Source organism: Alligator sinensis, unplaced genomic scaffold (assembly GCF_000455745.1).
Source record: "Alligator sinensis unplaced genomic scaffold, ASM45574v1 scaffold417_1, whole genome shotgun sequence".
Taxonomy (NCBI): domain Eukaryota; kingdom Metazoa; phylum Chordata; order Crocodylia; family Alligatoridae; genus Alligator; species Alligator sinensis.
This window is the reverse complement of record NW_005842433.1, coordinates 991832-1009971: the sequence shown is the minus strand read 5'-3', so window position 1 is coordinate 1009971 and position 18140 is coordinate 991832. Positions and strand designations below refer to the sequence as shown.

The 18140-nt window shown below is 41.1% G+C and overlaps 1 protein-coding gene across 1 annotated transcript in view; it reads right to left on the bottom strand.

The window, feature by feature from the left end:
- Nucleotides 1–18140, bottom strand: part of MAP3K5 (mitogen-activated protein kinase kinase kinase 5) — a 106644-nt gene that overhangs the window by 46458 nt on the left and 42046 nt on the right. Inside the window, 3 exon segments of the mRNA XM_006030266.2 lie at nucleotides 3682–3789; nucleotides 9118–9271; nucleotides 12779–12938. Of these exon segments, the coding sequence (XP_006030328.2) occupies nucleotides 3682–3789; nucleotides 9118–9271; nucleotides 12779–12938 (422 nt within the window).

Here is an 18140-nt window from a genome sequence, read left to right as displayed (position 1 = left end):
GCTTTCAGGTTAAGTGAGGATTGGGGGAAACCAGACCAGAGGGATTATTATTTATTATATGTTTGTATAATCCTCAACACAAGGGAACCTGGCTTGACTGATATTTTTAGGTACTCTCTCTGTATAAATGTTCACAAATTTTCCTTTATATGTGGATTTTGCCAATTTAAGTATGTTACAAAGTACGTTTTCTGTCAGCCCTACTTTAAGAGCTAAATCTTAATATCCAAACTGGAAAGGCATAAATACCTTGGCATCATTAACAGTCTGGCAAACCTTAAGAGGGCAGTATTAGATCTGAACAATTAGCAAGAACAGGGATTCTCAAATAAATCAACAGTATCTGATATAGTGCCAGTCATGCTATGCTTTTCTCCTAAATCGAGCATCCAGGCAAAATGACTTTCCTACTTCTCAAGATCTATTTTGCTGGAATACTTATTCAGCTATGCTTTGCCGCTTGAAATTATGCCCCATACACGAGTTGACCGAATTGCCAGTTTCACTAGTCCTCTGCAATAGTGAAAAATATCCTTGAAAATTTTCATTACCCTCTTCTTACAGCAAATTCAGCCGCCGCCTCATTCTCCATGCTTGGGAACACTCTCCTGAGTGCCTTCTAGTTCCTAGTACATGGCCAATCCCTAATTTGACCCTTGAATACTCAGAAAGAATCACTCTAGACCAAGGTTCAGCAACCCTACAGCCCACAGGCTGGATCCAGTCTGCTAAGACATTTGATCCAACATGTGGACATGGGGCTTTAGTAGCCAGATAGATCCAGTTTGGGTCAGAAATGGGCAGGTGTGTGGTAGGTAGGTGCTAGGACCTAGCCACTGCCACCATTACTTTCACGGATATACAGGGATGGCACCTGGCACCGCCACTTTCCCATCCCTTTCCTGCAGGATGTGTATAATGTCCTTGGCATTTCTCTGCAGAGATGGGGGAGCTTTGGCAGCATTTGCTTTCCTCATGCTGCTGTGGGGAAAAGTGATGGCGCTAGGTGTTTTTCCTGTGCAGCTGCTGGGCAGAGCAGTGCTGGCAGCTGTATCCTAGCACCTGTCTGACATGCACCAGCCCACCTCTGACCTGACATGGGTCAGTTCAGCCTGAAGGCTTCTGACCCCTGCTCTAGATACAATAAAGTAGTTAAGAAACACGAGAACCTTAAGTAGCATGTGCTACAGCATTACAGTTTACAGAAGATGACTCTCTCAGATTCAAACAGCCTTTTTCATTTACCAGATCATGTTCACGACAAGCTGTGTTCCTTGTAATCCTGCCAAGTTTTAAACACACTGGAGTAAACATACCAGAAGCACTGTCCAACTCTAGCATCTGCTCTTCGGTTAGTGGGGAAAAAAACTGCAAAATGGATTTGGAAGCCAACGTAAAACAGAGGCAGCTTGGCTACTTTGTTTCATAATGACAAACAGGACTGCAGAACTGCTCTAAAACATATGGGAAAAGATTGCTATATTTAGGAAACTGCAAAGCAATTGCAAGCTGCATATGGCAGAAAAGGTAGTGAAGAATATCACGTCTCTTTTATAAGTATTTCCCATTTCAAGTTTTATCTTAAGTTTAACTAAAAATTTGTGTAAGTAGTGGAGTGTACTAACATCTGTGAAAAGGGAGGAGGACGAGCTGTTTATAATGGACCAGATCATGAGCACTTTTCTCATTACGGAGTCATCTACTGCAGATTTAAAACTGGGTTCTGCTTTGTATTTAAAGCAGAAATTCAATCCTTTTGTTCTACATGGAAAAACAAAGCGTATATGCCTTAACACACACTGTGTGTATTCTTACATAACACATTTTCTAAGGATTTACAAGTAAATCCATCCATCAAGTAATATTAATATAACACCAGGCTTCTTTAAGAAGTTTAGTACAACTCTGTTGTCTTTGTCCCAAATAATGAAATCACAATCTTCAAAACTTGCCATGCAGGGAAAAATGGTCTTTAAAAATCTGTTAAAATAACCGAAAGCACAAACACAAAACCTTAAACACAACTTCTGATTATGTCCCTACAGAACATATGTAAGGTTGTTTGGGTATGCTAACAGGACATCCCACAGGACAGACAAGTAACTGAAGCCACTCCATGTTGGAGCATCATCTCAACCCTCATTCAACTAGTTTGCGTACGGAGCTCAGTTCATGAGAGAGATTATATGATGTGATGCGATTGTCTGTGATAACGGAGAACTGGACTAAGCAACCCAGGAGGTCCTTTCCAGTTCAATGTTCCTTACTAAATGCAAGATAAGCCACCTAAGAGAGCAGAACAGATTGTTTGAGAGTATATTACTAATAATCACATGCTCAGGGATACCAAGATATTTCCAAATAGGAAATAAGTTATAGCACTCTCCCAGAGCAGGTAGTTTATAGTACTAAGGTATTTTATGGTACTCAGAAGCACCATCATATAGTATTATTTACAAATTGCATAGCAAGTATATTTTGGTCTTTTCCTGAAAGAAAGTACAAAGTTATGTATACTGGAAAATGGCGTCTATCTTGAACAATGCCAATCAAAGTTGAACAAACAGGAATTCAACAGTCTTGATACAACTCAGGAAATTATCTTCAGAATGAACTATTTTTGCCATTTCTTGGATTAATTTTCCCCATGATCCAATAAGCAAATGCCTAAACACTAGTCCCCCAGATGTTCTTCACAAAGTTCTTGAAAGGGGAAAAGTAAAATATATGAAATAAGAGGGAAAAGAAGCATACTAGAATTATTTCCATTATAAAGTGCACAAAAACACAAGTTAGATTGGTTCCAGAAAACAATTCTTCACTGGCCTACTCTGCAAACAAAGAAATGTCATCAGAGATGTCATCAGCTCTGATTCTTTGTAGTTAAGAAGTCACTCTGGGGCATCCCTTTGTGGCTCCTCGCTGGACCTTTATCTCTAGTTTGCTTGAGAGTGGTTGTTGGGGATGACCATGGGCCATCTTCACCAGTGTAGCTCTGGGTTTCAAGTGTGGGAACAGGAGTGGATGGGCAGGTGCAATTGGGGCCGTTCTGGCTCAGATACCCTACGGCTGATGTGATGTAGACATGCTCCTACACTTCTCTCACTGTCCTCCTGACCACCTTCTCTTTTAGCTCCTGACTTCCTTCACTACTATTTCAAGACATGGACTTTTACTCACTCTCCCTTAATATTTACAGTCTCCATCAAGATTGCAAACCTAACCAATGAGTAAGTGCAAGCTGGAAGCACTTCTGGCACGCAAACACCATGGTGATGATGCACCCCAGCAATGAGGGTCTTGGACATGCCCTACCCAGCCTCCACCCACCTGTACTTACAGGTATAGTCTACACCCAGAAGTCTGCCAGTGTGGCTGGGCTCTGACCTTGTCCCCAGTACTTGTTCTTGAGACCTGGATCTGCAGCGTTCTCAATAGCAGCTGCTGGAGACAAGCCTGGAATGTCCTCACTGACACCCAAACCATAAAGGACAGTCTTCAAATTAAGCAAAGCCCAACAATGCATACAAATAAAACATGTTTTACATACTATAAATAGGTTTTCCATCTGTGTAATCAACAGTTAGAAGTGACTGCTTAGAATGTTATTTATAAGGCAGACACCATTTTGTGTGCGAGTACTTACACTTCTCATCCTAAAAGGCAAGTGTAATAATTTACCTTGTCCTCAGGAAGCACATGCCAGATTGATATGGTCTTCTCTTCAGCTTCACTGTTGATGGAGAGATATGAAGGCTGATAGACTTTTGTTGGTTCCAATATTAAAACCTTAGGGTAGAAGGAAATAAAACTCATTAAAAGATTCATGGAATTAAAAAAGTATGCACTCACTTAAAATCATTTCTAAAAGTCTACTATATGACTAAGCACCAGGGGAAAAGGGTAAAACTTCTGGTAGAACAATAAGACTAGCTTGCTGGCCTGAAATGCCAGTTGTAGGTCATTGCTTCTTTTTTATCTGTTTTTCTCCTGTGTAGATATAAGTCCTGATTGTTCAAGGTTCCAATGCCTTCTGTGTCTACTGCCGGGCTAAGAATATCCTTTAAGCTTTTGATTCAGCTGAAAGTACACTGGGATGTTTACTCTCGAGTGAGAATGGCAGGTTATGTTTTTGTTAGAGTTCAGGAAACGAGCAGTTGGGCAGCTCAAAAGAGAGACAGGGATAGTTAGCCATGTTAATCTGAAGCCAAGCAGAAGGCAGAGCAGGATGGCACCTTGGTTCAATGAGGCATAATCTTTTGTAGGCAATAGCCTACTTCATCAGATGCTTCAGATGAGATGGGGGAAACAACTTTACTCTGGAGCTAGCCTGAACTGTTTTTAAAGTAGACTACCATGAGGTGTAGCAGTGACATTTGGTATGCAGAATGATACACAAAATACAGAACCAGAAACAGCCCTGCAAGAGGCTCAGGCTGACAGTAAGTGCTTATTGAAAAAATTTCAGAAGAAAGGGCAGCAAGATCTGGAAGAATAACCCAAAAGAGATGGGATCCAATTCAGCAACATTGGGTCTAACCTGCCATATATGCTAAAGTGATGACTAGCCAAAGTACCTTCCTGTTTTACTTCAGGGCCAATAAAAGGAGAATATCAGTCCAGTAGAAACTGTAGAATATGTATGTAGAAACTGATATTATTGATTTTTATTTTAAAACTGAATTTCAAAAGATTTTGACAACCTTTAAGTCTGCATTAACCCCCATATAGGGCTTTGTTTTTCATTTTACAGATGCTTGTAAGTATTGGAGATAACTGGAATTCTATTTTATTTATACTCTTCTTGGGCATTTATACATGTGCTTCGGGAGCGGGTGCCATTTTTCAGCACAGGAATGCTAATACACGAGATGCCAGAATCTGCTGGAGCACGGTAATGATCACTGAGTTCCAGCAGACTCTAATAATCGAATCTGCTCCAACACACTGTAATTACAGTGCATGGAAGCAGCGTCACTGACGTGTATAGGCACCTCTTGTGATCTGGACACCTTCAAGTCAGCCGGCCCTGACAATCTACACCCCAGGGTACTTAAGGAGCTGGCGAAGTAAGAATTTTTTTCCTAATATCCAACCTAAACTTTCCTTGCCGCAGGTTGAGACCATTGCTGCTTATTCTGTCATCTGCCCCCACTGGGAGCAGTCCAGCTCCATCCTCTTTGTAACCACCTGTTAAGTAGTTGAAGCTACTAGTAAATCCCCCCTCAGTCTTCCCTTCTCCAGACTAAATAAACCCAGTTTCCTCAGCCTGTCCTCATAAATCATGTGCCTCAGCCCTCTAACCATTTTTGTTACTCTCCACTGGACTCTCCCATTTGTCTACATCCATTCTGTAGTGGGATGCCCAAAACCGGACATAATACACCAGATGTGGCCTCACCAGGGCTGAATAAAGGGGAAGAATTACTTCCTGTGATCAATGCAGTCCAGTATGCCATTAGCTGCCTTCACAACAAGGGCACACTTGCCTCATATTCAGCTTATTGTTCACTGTCACCCCCCAGGCCCTTTTCTGCAGAGCTGCTGCTTAGCCCGTCAGCCCGCAGCCTGTACCGGTGCACGGGTTTATTCTGCCCTAAGTGCAAGACTGCGCGTTTCCTCATTGAACCTCGTGAGATCTCTTTTGGTCCAATGCTCCAATTTTTCTAGGTTTCCTTGAATAGGCTCAGCAGTGCTATGTTGGCTAGCACTATGCAAGAAAGAGACTTGGGGGTCATCATTGACCACAAGATGAACATGAGCCTGCAGTGCGATGCTGTGGCTAGTAAAGCGACCAAAAAGCTGGCTTGCATCCATAGATGCTTCTCAAGCAAATCCCGGGACGTCATTCTCCCCTTGTACTCGGCCTTGGTGAGGCCACAGCTGGAGTACTGCGTCCAGTTTTGGGCTCCACAATTCAAAAAGGATGTGGAGAAGCTTGAGAGAGTCCAGAGAAGAGCCATGCGCATGATCAGAGGTCAGGAAAGCAGACCCTATGATGACAGGCTGAGAGCCCTGGGGCTCTTTAGCCGGGAAAAGCACAGGCTCAGGGGTGATCTGATGGCCACCTATAAGTTTAGCAGGGGTGACCACCAGTATCTGGGGGAATGTTTGTTCACCAGAGCGCCCCAAGGGATGACGACTAGGTCGAACGGTCATAAACTACTACAAGACCGTTTCAGGCTGGACATAAGGAAGAATTTCTTTACTGTCCGAGCCCCCAAGGTCTGGAACAGCCTGCCACCGGAGGTGGTTCAAGCGCCTACATTGAACACCTTCAAGAGCAAATTGGATGCTTATCTTGCTGGGATCCTGTGACCCCAGCTGACTTCCTGCCCTTTGGGCAGGGGGCTGGACTCGATGATCTTCCGAGGTCCCTTCCAGCCCTAATGTCTATGAAATCTATGAAATCTGTATTGCAAAGATGTCCCCTAAAGACTAGCTGAAATGTGTTAAAATTATTGAAATATTACAGAAATGCTGCAAATATCCATCTATTTCAGATAGAAGGGGCATCAGAGCACAATGCTTACCCTTTCCCCCCCAAAAAATATAAGCGCTGAAATCTTCAGGATCAGCATTTATCATTTGTTGGGCACTTATTTGCAACTGCTTGCCATGTTTTTCCTTGAATGTTTCAAATTACTTCAGTAAATAAATATGGATTGCATTTCAGAAGGCAGGGACTATTTGCATACAACAAAGTGATATTGCAGAGCCCTGTGAAAGCAAATTGGACCTACTGAGATAAAGCCTGCAACTAACTCAGCATTCAGAAAGTCTGGGACAGAATAATAGGAAGGATGGGGGGGTGGGGAAAGGAGGTAGGAAATTATTCTCTTATGTTTAGGCCTTAAAGACCCTCAGAAAGTCCCTTAAATCGCTTAAAGAAACAAAATTACTTAAATGGAAATTCTTAGAAAGATCCATAATGAATCAATTTCTGCATACTTCCTTGTGAGCTGAAAGTACTCCAAAGATGACAGAGAGCACTTCAGATTTTTTAAAGTATTCAGATAAAGACAGAAGACTACTGGGATTTTCAAAACCCTGTTAAGCACACCTCTCTTAAGGTACCTAAATACTGTTTAAAAAAATCTGGCCCTTGGTGCATTACAGAGTTGGACCTTAAGTTTGAAGTGAAATTCATGCAGCAGAATTCTGGCAACTGTGCCTTCTGTATGTCACAACTGTAAAGAACGTTATTTCTCCCTCTAGTGGCTAGACAGGGATTACAGTACATATACTTCAAATGTGAGCTAGTGACTGTTTATTGGTGCTGAAATTCCTAGGTTCAGAGCCACAGCTGCTTACAGAAAAAAAAAAAATGCTTTACCGGAAGCAGAACACATTAGTTCGACCCAGCTCTGCAGCATCTGTATAGATCTGGTGCTCCAGTGGGACTTTTTGGTACTTTTATCTAACAGCTGATTCAATCAGTTATTAGATAAAAGCACCAAAAAAGCCCCACTAAGAGGCCCTATCTATATAGATGTTGGGTGAGCCAGGTCCAGCTAACACAATGCCTCTTCTGGGCAGGCACTGGACTCAGTGCAGGAACACACTGAGTTTGAAGTAAAGCGCCGTTTTAGGGGGGAAGGGTTTAATGTCTGTAAGTAGCCCTATTGACAAGCTGAGCTACAAGTGATTACACAGATGCAGTGAAAACAATTAGTTCTGTCGTCTGTTTATTATTTATAAATGTCATTTTATTTGTAAAACAACTACAACAATTAATTGGACAAGAAAATGCCTGTTCAAGATTTCCCATCTTTCTTATATTCTTGTTTCCCTTTTTCCAAGCAATATATAATTTGACTGTGTGTGCCTGCACTGTGGTTGGGATGGAAATGGATCCACATCTCTGACTGGATGGTTCTAGAATAGTCACATGAACCATACGTTCACCTATATGGATTCAGTACATTACAGAGTATTATTGACCGGATATGTTTTTGACTTGAATGAAAATGCAAACTAGATCCGGCCGGTCTGGAAAACAGAACTGGTTTTAAGTGTTTCATTATCATGACAAGTAAAAAATAAAAGAGGAAAGTGGTTTTCCCTGGGCATCCCTTTTGAGTCCCATAAGATTTTCCATATTTCCCAGCCTTAACTCTCTCCAGAACTTCCATCCTCATTTCACAGCTTTTTTCTTGCATTAAGAAAACTGGAACAACATTCCCTGCAGAGGTTCGCCTGGAGCACTTGCTGTTGAGCATGACAAAGTGCGATCTTCCCTGGGGTATACTGTGCCACCTACACACCAGGTCCAATACCTGGCAGCCTACTGAGCTGTACAAAGCAACCAATTTGGACTTCAAGTATTTGGGTGGCAACAGTAGTTATTATGAAAATAAATAACAGCCTTTGTCAAAAGTTACGTCAAAGTAGCCAAGATCCAATTTCTCCTCAATACTGAGGATACAAATAAGAAGGGTTATAACAAGAATCTGTTTACTATATTTTTCCAGCAACCTCTACCCTAGTATAACTATATTCATTATATAGAAAACAATTTAGCAAAATAAAAACTAGCAGGGTTCTTGCACTATTTTTTTCAAGGAAACATTTGAATACAAATTATCCAGTATGGTTGAGATTTATTGTCTAATACCAGAAGTAGTATGTTTTCAGCTACTAAGGCTCCCTTATGATCTGTGACAGAGAATAAATGAACTTCATTAACTGCAAAGGATTCCGAGTCACGTATGCCAAGCCTACTAATGAATTGCTAGCATCTGATATGAGAGAAAGAAAACGCCTTTCCTCAAAGCATAACTTAATCACTCTGTTATCATCTGGCATGGATAGAAGGGTTTCTGTAAGAGCATACCTAGCAGCAGCACATCCTAAATGACAAAATTCTAACTAGGCTTTTCCCTTGCTGCTTTCTTATAAAACAGACCAAGCAACTCCATTGTAACCAAAAGCAATCAACTAAAACCACTACAACATGCAAACCAAATACATTTCTTCTGGGAAGGTAGTTAATTTCTTGGCAAGCTATGAGCAAGCAACAGTTATATTAACCATGCTCTGTGATGAAAAGGAAACGAATACAATTACAAGTTAAATGAGACAGTTAATAAAAAATATGAAAAAGCACACACTTACTGGAAATCTAACTATAGACACATCAGTCTTTGTGGCTTCAACAAGGAAGTCCATCCAGAAGTCCACAAGTTCCTGTTTGGCTACATGTTGTTCTGGATTCAGTTTCTTAAAATGCTGATATATCAAAATAGTCTCTACAATAGACTTGAGGTACCTAAAATTAAGCCAAGCATATGCAGACAACAAATTTAATACAGTTTGGGAAAACACAACAAAACAAAACAAAAACCAAACTATTTTTAATCACAGTCTAAGCACACAGCATCACAATAGCTTGTAACAATTACAATTCCTTGTGTTTGAAACAGATATGTGGCAACTACATTACTAATCTAAAATATACTTGAGTCACAGGCCACACTATACCAGGCACATCCCAACAGTTATCCAGAACTGAGATCATTTTTCGATGTAGGTAAATCCCCCGCCTAGAGACTAAACTGATCACACATCAAAACTTTTTAAATTTGTGACTAACCTCAAATTTAACATCTGGTGAAAGTCCATGGTTTTAACATTCTGTGTTATTTTGTCCTCTATGCTACATCTGCACAGATGAATTGTTTAACATAGATGTTTAAAATACGAGGCTTCTGGATTCAGGATCTAGAATTAGCTACACTATAAATAGACAATAACTCCGGTAGCGATCATTTCAACAACACTTTGTAAAAAAAGACAACAGCTGTGCTACTCTTGTCACTAAATCCTATGCCTGTCTCTCTTTGGTGCATTACCTCCTAATGCAAATTTACTAAGCTCTATGATATTGTTTTTATACCATGAATTGAAAAAGATGAAAATATACTTTAAGTGTGCAATTACTAATTAATTACCGAGTTGCCTGTCTACAAGCCACCTGTACATACTAGATTCCTTTCTAACACTAGCCTCAAAGCTGTTTTTTAAACACAACAGTCATCAAACATGTAGAGCCGAACGGAATGAGCCCCTTACAGTATACCCACAAGGAGTCACCACAGTTCAGTCATTTGTATGAATGCAACTGCTCTTTTAAAAAAGCTGCTAAATTTGGGATAATGATACACATACGGCAACACAAACAGGCCCTGTATTTTGAATAATGTACATTTTAAGCCAAATTTCTCAGACAGTCAAGTGACTAGCATTCCCCATACAGAAATTTGCACTTTGATATTGTTACATATGTGGAAATAAGGTTCAACCACAGCATTTACACTTCTGTACTTTCATACATGCACATGAAAACATTCCTCTCAAATCTTCTTTCAGAGATAATTTTCAGTCTTAAAAATGTGACCATAACAAATTGCGCATGTGTACGTGCATGTGTGCACAGGTCATCTAGACCAGTGGTTTTTAACCTTTTTAGACTCAAGGCATCCCTCATTCAGCTTGAGGCACCCATTATTAGACTTGAGGCACCCCTCACAAAATGCAAGCTCTTACTTTTCACTTGTTTTTTGACTACCAAAAAATAATAGAGCAATTATTCTGTTGCAAAGAGCTCAGAAGGAACACAGCAACAAGTCAGAATGTTTTTAACCTCATGAATTCCTATTTGAAATCTCTGGGCTTATCTTGTGAATCGTGTTTGCAGCACCACTGAAAGGATTTCAAGGTACCTCAGTGTGCTGTGGCACCCTGGTAGAGAAGCACTGATCTAGACTCTTCAGAGCTTTAGAAGAATGCTAGCATCTCAATCTTCTTTTCCCAAAACCTTCAGAATCCTTTGAACAAATGCTATGGGGTCTCCACAGTGAGCAGCATTCTGGCCCTCTGCTACCAGTGACACAGAAGTCTGTAGCCTGAAGCCAAAATGATTCAGGAAATGGGACTCAACCCTTATAGCAGATGCCTCTGTTAGTCTTGTGCAGATTAGCTGCAGTCCTGTCTGCAGCTAGGGACTGTCTATCACGCCTATATTTATGACCTTTCCGTTAATTCCACTTCAATTAGCATTGCTCTCTGAGGGTAACATATGACCTAACCGATGTCTTGCCCACATTAAAACCTCCCTATATCTCTTCAGAGACAGCTACCAAGCATGCCTAGCAATTGCCATATTCTATTCCTGGGGGTTTCTATCCCTTTTAGAGGGGTTGTGCTACTCTAAAATCTACGTTTGTGTAGAGACACAGGGCATAGTTACGTAGTAAATCTACGGTGCCAGGCAGCACAGCCCGCAAACATACTGAGCTGCTCCATACAGGGTGCATCTACACATGTGCTTTAGTGCAGTTGACTAATTAGGTCTGCAGTAAAGTGTCACCATCTACACGTCCACTAATATTAGGGCACAGTAAATTAATGAACTCTGCCGTAAGATAGTACTGTTGTGGACACTACTATCTTATGGTGGAGTAATGAACTGCAATCAAATGCTCGTGAATACGGTTACAGCAGGCATAAATTGTGCCCGGGCAGCCCAGGCAGCAGGGCTGGGCACGAGACCACAGCTTTGCACATTCAATGCTTTCATGCTCTGGCCAGCCCCTCCACTGCCTGACACCTCCACCTAGAGCCCAGGGTTGATCCCCGCCCCACAACCCAAGTCTGCTCCTAGCCTGGGCCTGCTCTGCCATGGCTCAAAGTGCTGCTGTCCTGGACACACATATAGATACTGCACCCAGGAACAGTGTAATCCACCTCCAAGTGCTCTGGAGTTTATCACTTCACCTTATTTGCATGTGTAGATGCACCCACAGGCTCCCTCATAAACCAAAAGCAATACAAATGCAGAAGCAGCTACAGAGTTTTGCAATTAGAACCCAGGTGTTTTCCGATTCCTCCCTTCATTTCTTTGGGTCAAAACAAACAAAAAAAAAGAAGTTGCTATATAAAGCAAGTGAATTTCAGGTGACCTTACTCCCTCATCACACCTTTAAAACCAACCATGTGCTAGCTCTTATCAGTCAATCATGGAACTAAAAGGGATATATCACACCTGGCCCCTGACCAAGGATGTGGAGAAGAGGGAGGCAAACCTTACTCCCCCACTGCCCACTTGTACATGTGTAGGGGCAAGATGCAGCTTAACTGAATGCATCTGTAGCCACAGAAGGGATGTCTCCTGAGGTACATTTGAATACAAACCTGTTCTGAAACCCTGAAGATTCTAAAATTATTAGAAGATTTGGGGGCAGAGAGAGAACTGCTGTTGAGAAAGATCTCTCCTGAGAAGTGGGATCATTGTTAGTCCTTGCAGCCGTCTCAACATTTTAAAATTCCTTGATTCAATCTACATGTATTCCTCCCTACTGGCAATAGATTTAAATTTTCTGAACCATCCATTTTTAACTGGCTCTGAAGAGATCCGGTGTGGCTTATGGTTTAGGAGTGCTGTTGGCATGCTCACACTGAGTGGTTTTGGGTATGTGAAGGAAAACAAAACACAAATTATATGCTGACCTGATTTTGCACTCAAAGGCACGGTTTTTAAAAGGATATATTCTTTTCTTTCCAATTCATGTGCAGCATTTTCACAGGGCAAAAACACATCACAAAATAATTGTTACATTTGTTTTTAGATAATTAATAGCACTCAGTATGAAAATTTACCTACAGGCTGGAATCATTGTTACACATAGCATTGTATTAAATCTGAAGAAGCTAAATTAAAAAACTTATTAACATACAGGAGTGTTCAAAACCATCAGATCTTGCATATTTGCCTTACCATGCTGGTGTCTTTAGCTTAAAAAGCTTTTCTGAAGCCTGAATCACTCTTAGGTGGTCATTGGCCAGCATACTGGCCCCTAAGAAAAATCCTACTTCCCAGAAACTCTGCAGTTTCTCCAGGTTTCCCTTTTTGCCAAGCAAGCTGCTGATCTTTACCCCTGTAACAATAAGAAGAAAACAAGGCATTATTGCAAGGGAGCAAAGAGTAACAATTTGCAATAGATTTGCGATCTACAGTATTCATTGCCTAACTTTGTATAATACAAGTACACATAAACCTTCCTGGGTTACCTAGCTCCTGGAGCTCCAGTCTGAGCACCCAGATAGCCCATATCAAAGGACTCCTGCTAAGAGGATTGGCAGAGCACTCTGATCCATTCCTAGGATGCTTGAAAGCAGGTGTAGTAGGAAGAGAAGAAATGAACCTCACAGCAGCTAGTAAGGATGGCTTCTGCATGAGCAGTCTAGTGGACCAATGAATGCCAGGAAGGAGGAAACAGCCTGATGGAAGTATGGGGGAGAGTGTTGGTATAATTTAGGCTACAAACACAGGTCACATTTGTCCTGGGATAAATCATTCTACCCTGGAACAATATGCAACTGTTCAGATCTCCATGACCATTGTCCTGTGATAAACCCAGAAAGGTTCACAGGATAAGAAGCACTAACAGTTTATCCAAGGACACTGCAAAGTACAATGTTCTCCCAGGATTGCATCATTGAATCAATGGCAGTAAAGCAGCAGTGTATTCAGCCCCTCACCAAACCCTGATTAGAAAGGTGATGTGTATACACTCCAATCCTGGGATATTTCTGTTCTAGGACAAACACAGGCACAACTTGTCCAGGGAAAATACAACATCTGTTCCTAGCCCTTAGAGACCCTCTGCTATTTCTATCACCTCAAAGGAAGTTTGTTCTACCCTGAGACTCTTGTATTACAACTTTCACTGAGAAAGAGATCTAACCTAGAGGGAGCTGCTAACAGCCAGCTAAGATCCCACAAGAATTCCAGATGAGGGAAACTGGGAAGTCCAACAGACTCACACAATCATTTCAGAATAAAATTACTTTTGTTTAAGCTAGCCAACTCCACAGCCCTGAAACATTCCATCTCTGAATGTGCAGCCCAGCTGCACCATCCCCATGGGAAATTTGAAAGATCTGAGAACATTTGGGAGATGAGGAATTGCCTTAACATTTATTAATAGATAACTAACATTAGCTCCTTCCTTCTCCATATCCTATAGGGTCCTGTGAACAATAAAGCTCCCCCATTTACAGTGCTGTTATTTTAGAAATTCTATTCCTTGGCTGGAACTTGCTTATTTATTTTGTTGTCCCCTATATACTGAGCTTCACAACACTCCTCCCCAGCAGGTATCATCATCATCAGTGCAATACCTAGACTCCTGGCAGCTGCAGGCAAACTTTTAGTATCAGGCCTCCCCTTTGCCAGAGATAATGTAATTGTATTTTTTTTTTTTCATTTTCAGGCCCGCTTTCTGTCTGAGCCATGGGCAGCCACCCAGTTCACCCATGTCCGTGTCCAGGCCCGATCATAGTCATCACTGATTTCTCATGGGACAGCCCCTCATGTACCTGTGGCAATAAAGAGTCACACACTGACTGGATGCACCAGGCACTTGGCAAAAGAACTCCCAGTGCAACTCCCAACTTGATTAAAAGTACTCGATACGGTAATATTCAGTACTTGGAGGAGGCATACCACACACTTCCAGAAAGGGGTTACATATGTAAAGGTGAAACAGGATTTACCTCTCTAACATAGAGAGAGAACAGCAAAGAACCTCACTCATGAGAGAGCACTTGGGGCATAAGTTTCCAACACTATAGTTGTGGTAGGTTTTGAAAATAAATAAAAAATACAAGGAATCTGAAGCCATCCCAGACCAGCTGGCATCTGAGGACAAATTAACACTTCCTTAGCATGGAGGATTGGGGATAGACTTGTGATTAAATATCAGTGAGGCCATCCAATCTTTATTTATCATCATATCACTGACCAGTGATCAATGCCACAAGCTGAGTCGGTCCCCCACCCTGATTTATATGGACTAAGGAATCAGAGGTTCAAGATACCTTGACTTGGATTGTCTCACTACAGCCGTTTCTTTAGTCTTAATAGATCAAGAGATTAGACTGACAGGTAATCGGAAAGACTGTCTGAATCATGGCTTTGGAGCAGAAGCTGAACAAATGCTTACTTAAAAGGGATCAAACACTATTCAAATTTCCATCTAGCCTTCTGTGGTTGTGAACAACAAGAATCCATAGTCAGGCTGTGTTCTGAAGCCCTCCATATAAGTTCAGTGGTCTACACTCAGGAAAAGGGGATCTAACACTATTTCTTCCAAATATAGCCCAAGTTCCCCTGATGCAGGCAATTTGGTCAAGTTCAACTGGCTGCAGTTGAAATCTCTGAGACAATTTTCCTACAAGAGGACAGACTGAGTAAATATAACTCAGATTAACCAGACTGTCTACAACCTAAAATTAGATTTTGAAGGAAAATGTTCAGATGCTATGTTGGAACCACAAACATTAGAATTCAGATTTCACTGTAGGAGGTGACAGCAGTATATCTCATCCAGCCTGGAAAGCTATAAATTGAGACCATCACCATATCCAATAGTCTACTAGTGCCTCCCATCTTCAGGTTAGGACAAAATGCATATCAGTATAGCAACCCATCACATCCAATTATATCCTAGCTGCCATCATACTGCCAAAAACCAAAAGCCTTCATTCCTATTGAAGCATTCATACCCATACCCATCTTTCTCTTGCAGAAGGATAATCAGATTTTCACACACACAAATGTGATTCCCCACTGTCTATATTCTGCTTTCCTAAAATACTGTTGTTGCAACTACTAAAGAACAATTTGTGCCAGGTCAACTTTAGATGAGGCACTTGGGCAGACCACAGCCATGACTGCACTTTGTAGGAGACAGCATTAAGAGAAAAACTGGTTGGAAAACAAAATTTTCCTCCTGTGGGAAATTGAGGCTTAAAAATGGTTTAATCTGGAATAGGAAAGCAAATTTGTAATCCCTGTATTTCTTGATAATGGAATATTTCAAAACATTAAGAGAGTCAAAAAGTTTCATTCCAAAGTCATCACTTCAAACTTTAGTATCGTATTATATTCTGGTTAAAATACTTTGCCTTTATATGTTGTAAATACAGCAAGTCAAATGATGAAATCAAATGAAACAGGAACCATTTCTCACACAGTGTCTGGATGAAACCAAGTGATTGGGTGCAATGGAAACATTTCACAGAAACCTATGCTCTCCAGAGGGAAAACTGCTCCAATCAGAAAACTGTCTCACTACAGCTGTTTCTTTAGCCTTAATAAAGTACAGGCAGTCCTCGACTTACAATGTTTCGAGTTACAACGTTCCCACTTATGACGTTTATAAATTGACACCCTGTTTCAACTTTCTGACATCGATTTCACCTTTACAACACTTGATCTGACGCCAAGCCACACCAGCGAACCAGTTCACTGCGCCACTCATCTCCCTGGAGAACATCTGTCCAAACTTCCTTGGACGCTTTCTTTAAGAAAGCAGACAAGACTCCAGAAAAACCTGCAGCCAAGACTCCTGAGAAGACTCCAGTCAAGAACCCTTCAAAAAGTCCAACCAAGAGCCCTTCAAAACATCCAGCAAAGCCACCTCAAAGAAGTCCTTCTACATCAATATGATTGCTATTTACAATATAAATATATCAATGTAGCTATATTACTCATCTATAATTGATTGAGTACAAAATTCTGGGGCATTTTTGGTGAAAATAGGGTATCAGGCCTTGGTTCAGGAACCAATCTCTCATTTATAACATTGTTTCCTATGGGAAAAATCAATTCTGAGTTACAACGTTTCGACTTAAGATGTGGTTTTCAGGAACCAACTGTATTGTAAGTCTGAGGACTGCCTGTACATCCATCTTCTCAGAAAAATGTATTCAGATAAACTGGAATTTCCCAAACCAGTATTTTCTTTAGGACTGTGATATTAACCCTTATTAAAAGCATCATCAGAATGTTAATAACTAGGGACCTACCTAAATCACAGTGTCATGGATTTTGCAGAAACCACAAAAAAAAATGACGTTGTCCACAATCACTGCAATTGCCCAGGAAATTTGGCATTGGTTGTGATTTCCCATGAAATCAACCAAAAAAGAAGTGGTAATATCAGACTAAGTGAAGGCACCCTCTGCCAATCAGCAGCAATGGGTGGGGCAAACAAACAGTAGTGACAGACTGAGTGAAAGTTCCCTCCACCAGTCAACAGTGAGGGATTGGGCCACCAGGGCTTCTCTACCAATCATTGGCTAGGGATGGGGGCAGCACAAAATGCCTGTGAAATCAGCTCTGCACGTCATGAGTGGGCCATGAAACATCCGTTGTCTCACTGAGACTTAAGCAGGTCCCTATTAATAACTAAAAGTGCTTTGGTTTTACATGGAATCAATAAGAAATCAGCTCCATCAGCATAAATGCCCACTTCAGGGCTTAACTGGAACACTGGTACATTACAACGTTCAGCATCATGCTGGAGAGAAAGTAACAGTGCTAGGAGGAAAGTGGGGTTTTCATATAACACGTCTTAAGTAGTACAAGTGATTAAAAAAACCCTGAAGTATGTGCTAATTGTGTACAGCTGTATAAATGTGAGCATTTGATTGGCATCTTCAGTGCTTGTATAACATGCACGAGCATATGGTGCAAAATCATTTCAGATGTATATACATTTTAAAAGTTAATATAGAAAATCTTTATAACTCCTGTCATATCAAGTTTCACTTTCTATCAAAGGTTTCTATTCACTTTCTTATTTCCTAGGGTGACGTATCAGGTATGTTCCATTAAAAAGGATTTGAAAGTTAGTTCCTGGCTGAATGTTCCAACTGGATGTCTCCATTATCCACACTGATTAACAGGATTCACTGGAAAACTGCCACTTACAGAGACTATACATGCCATTTGGGTTTTCCAAACATTATATTTTTGGTGAGATTAAGGTGTTAAATTGTGCCAGAAACAGCAACTAGTCACATGTTCACAGAATTTGTGGCACCATAAAAATCAGAAGCCAGCCACAAATATATCACTTGAAAAACATGTAATATTTTTGTCACTGGTTTGCATAGTGCCATAGCTTGAATATGTGGTGTGCCATACAGGTACATACCCCAGGTCCAGTCCTGTGGCAGTCCCAAAAAGCTGACTGTCGACTGGCAGGAACGTCCTGGGATTCAAATAACGGAGTGGTCCCTGACAACTGCTGGGAGACGGATGGCCGCAGGGCTCAAACCCCAAGGAT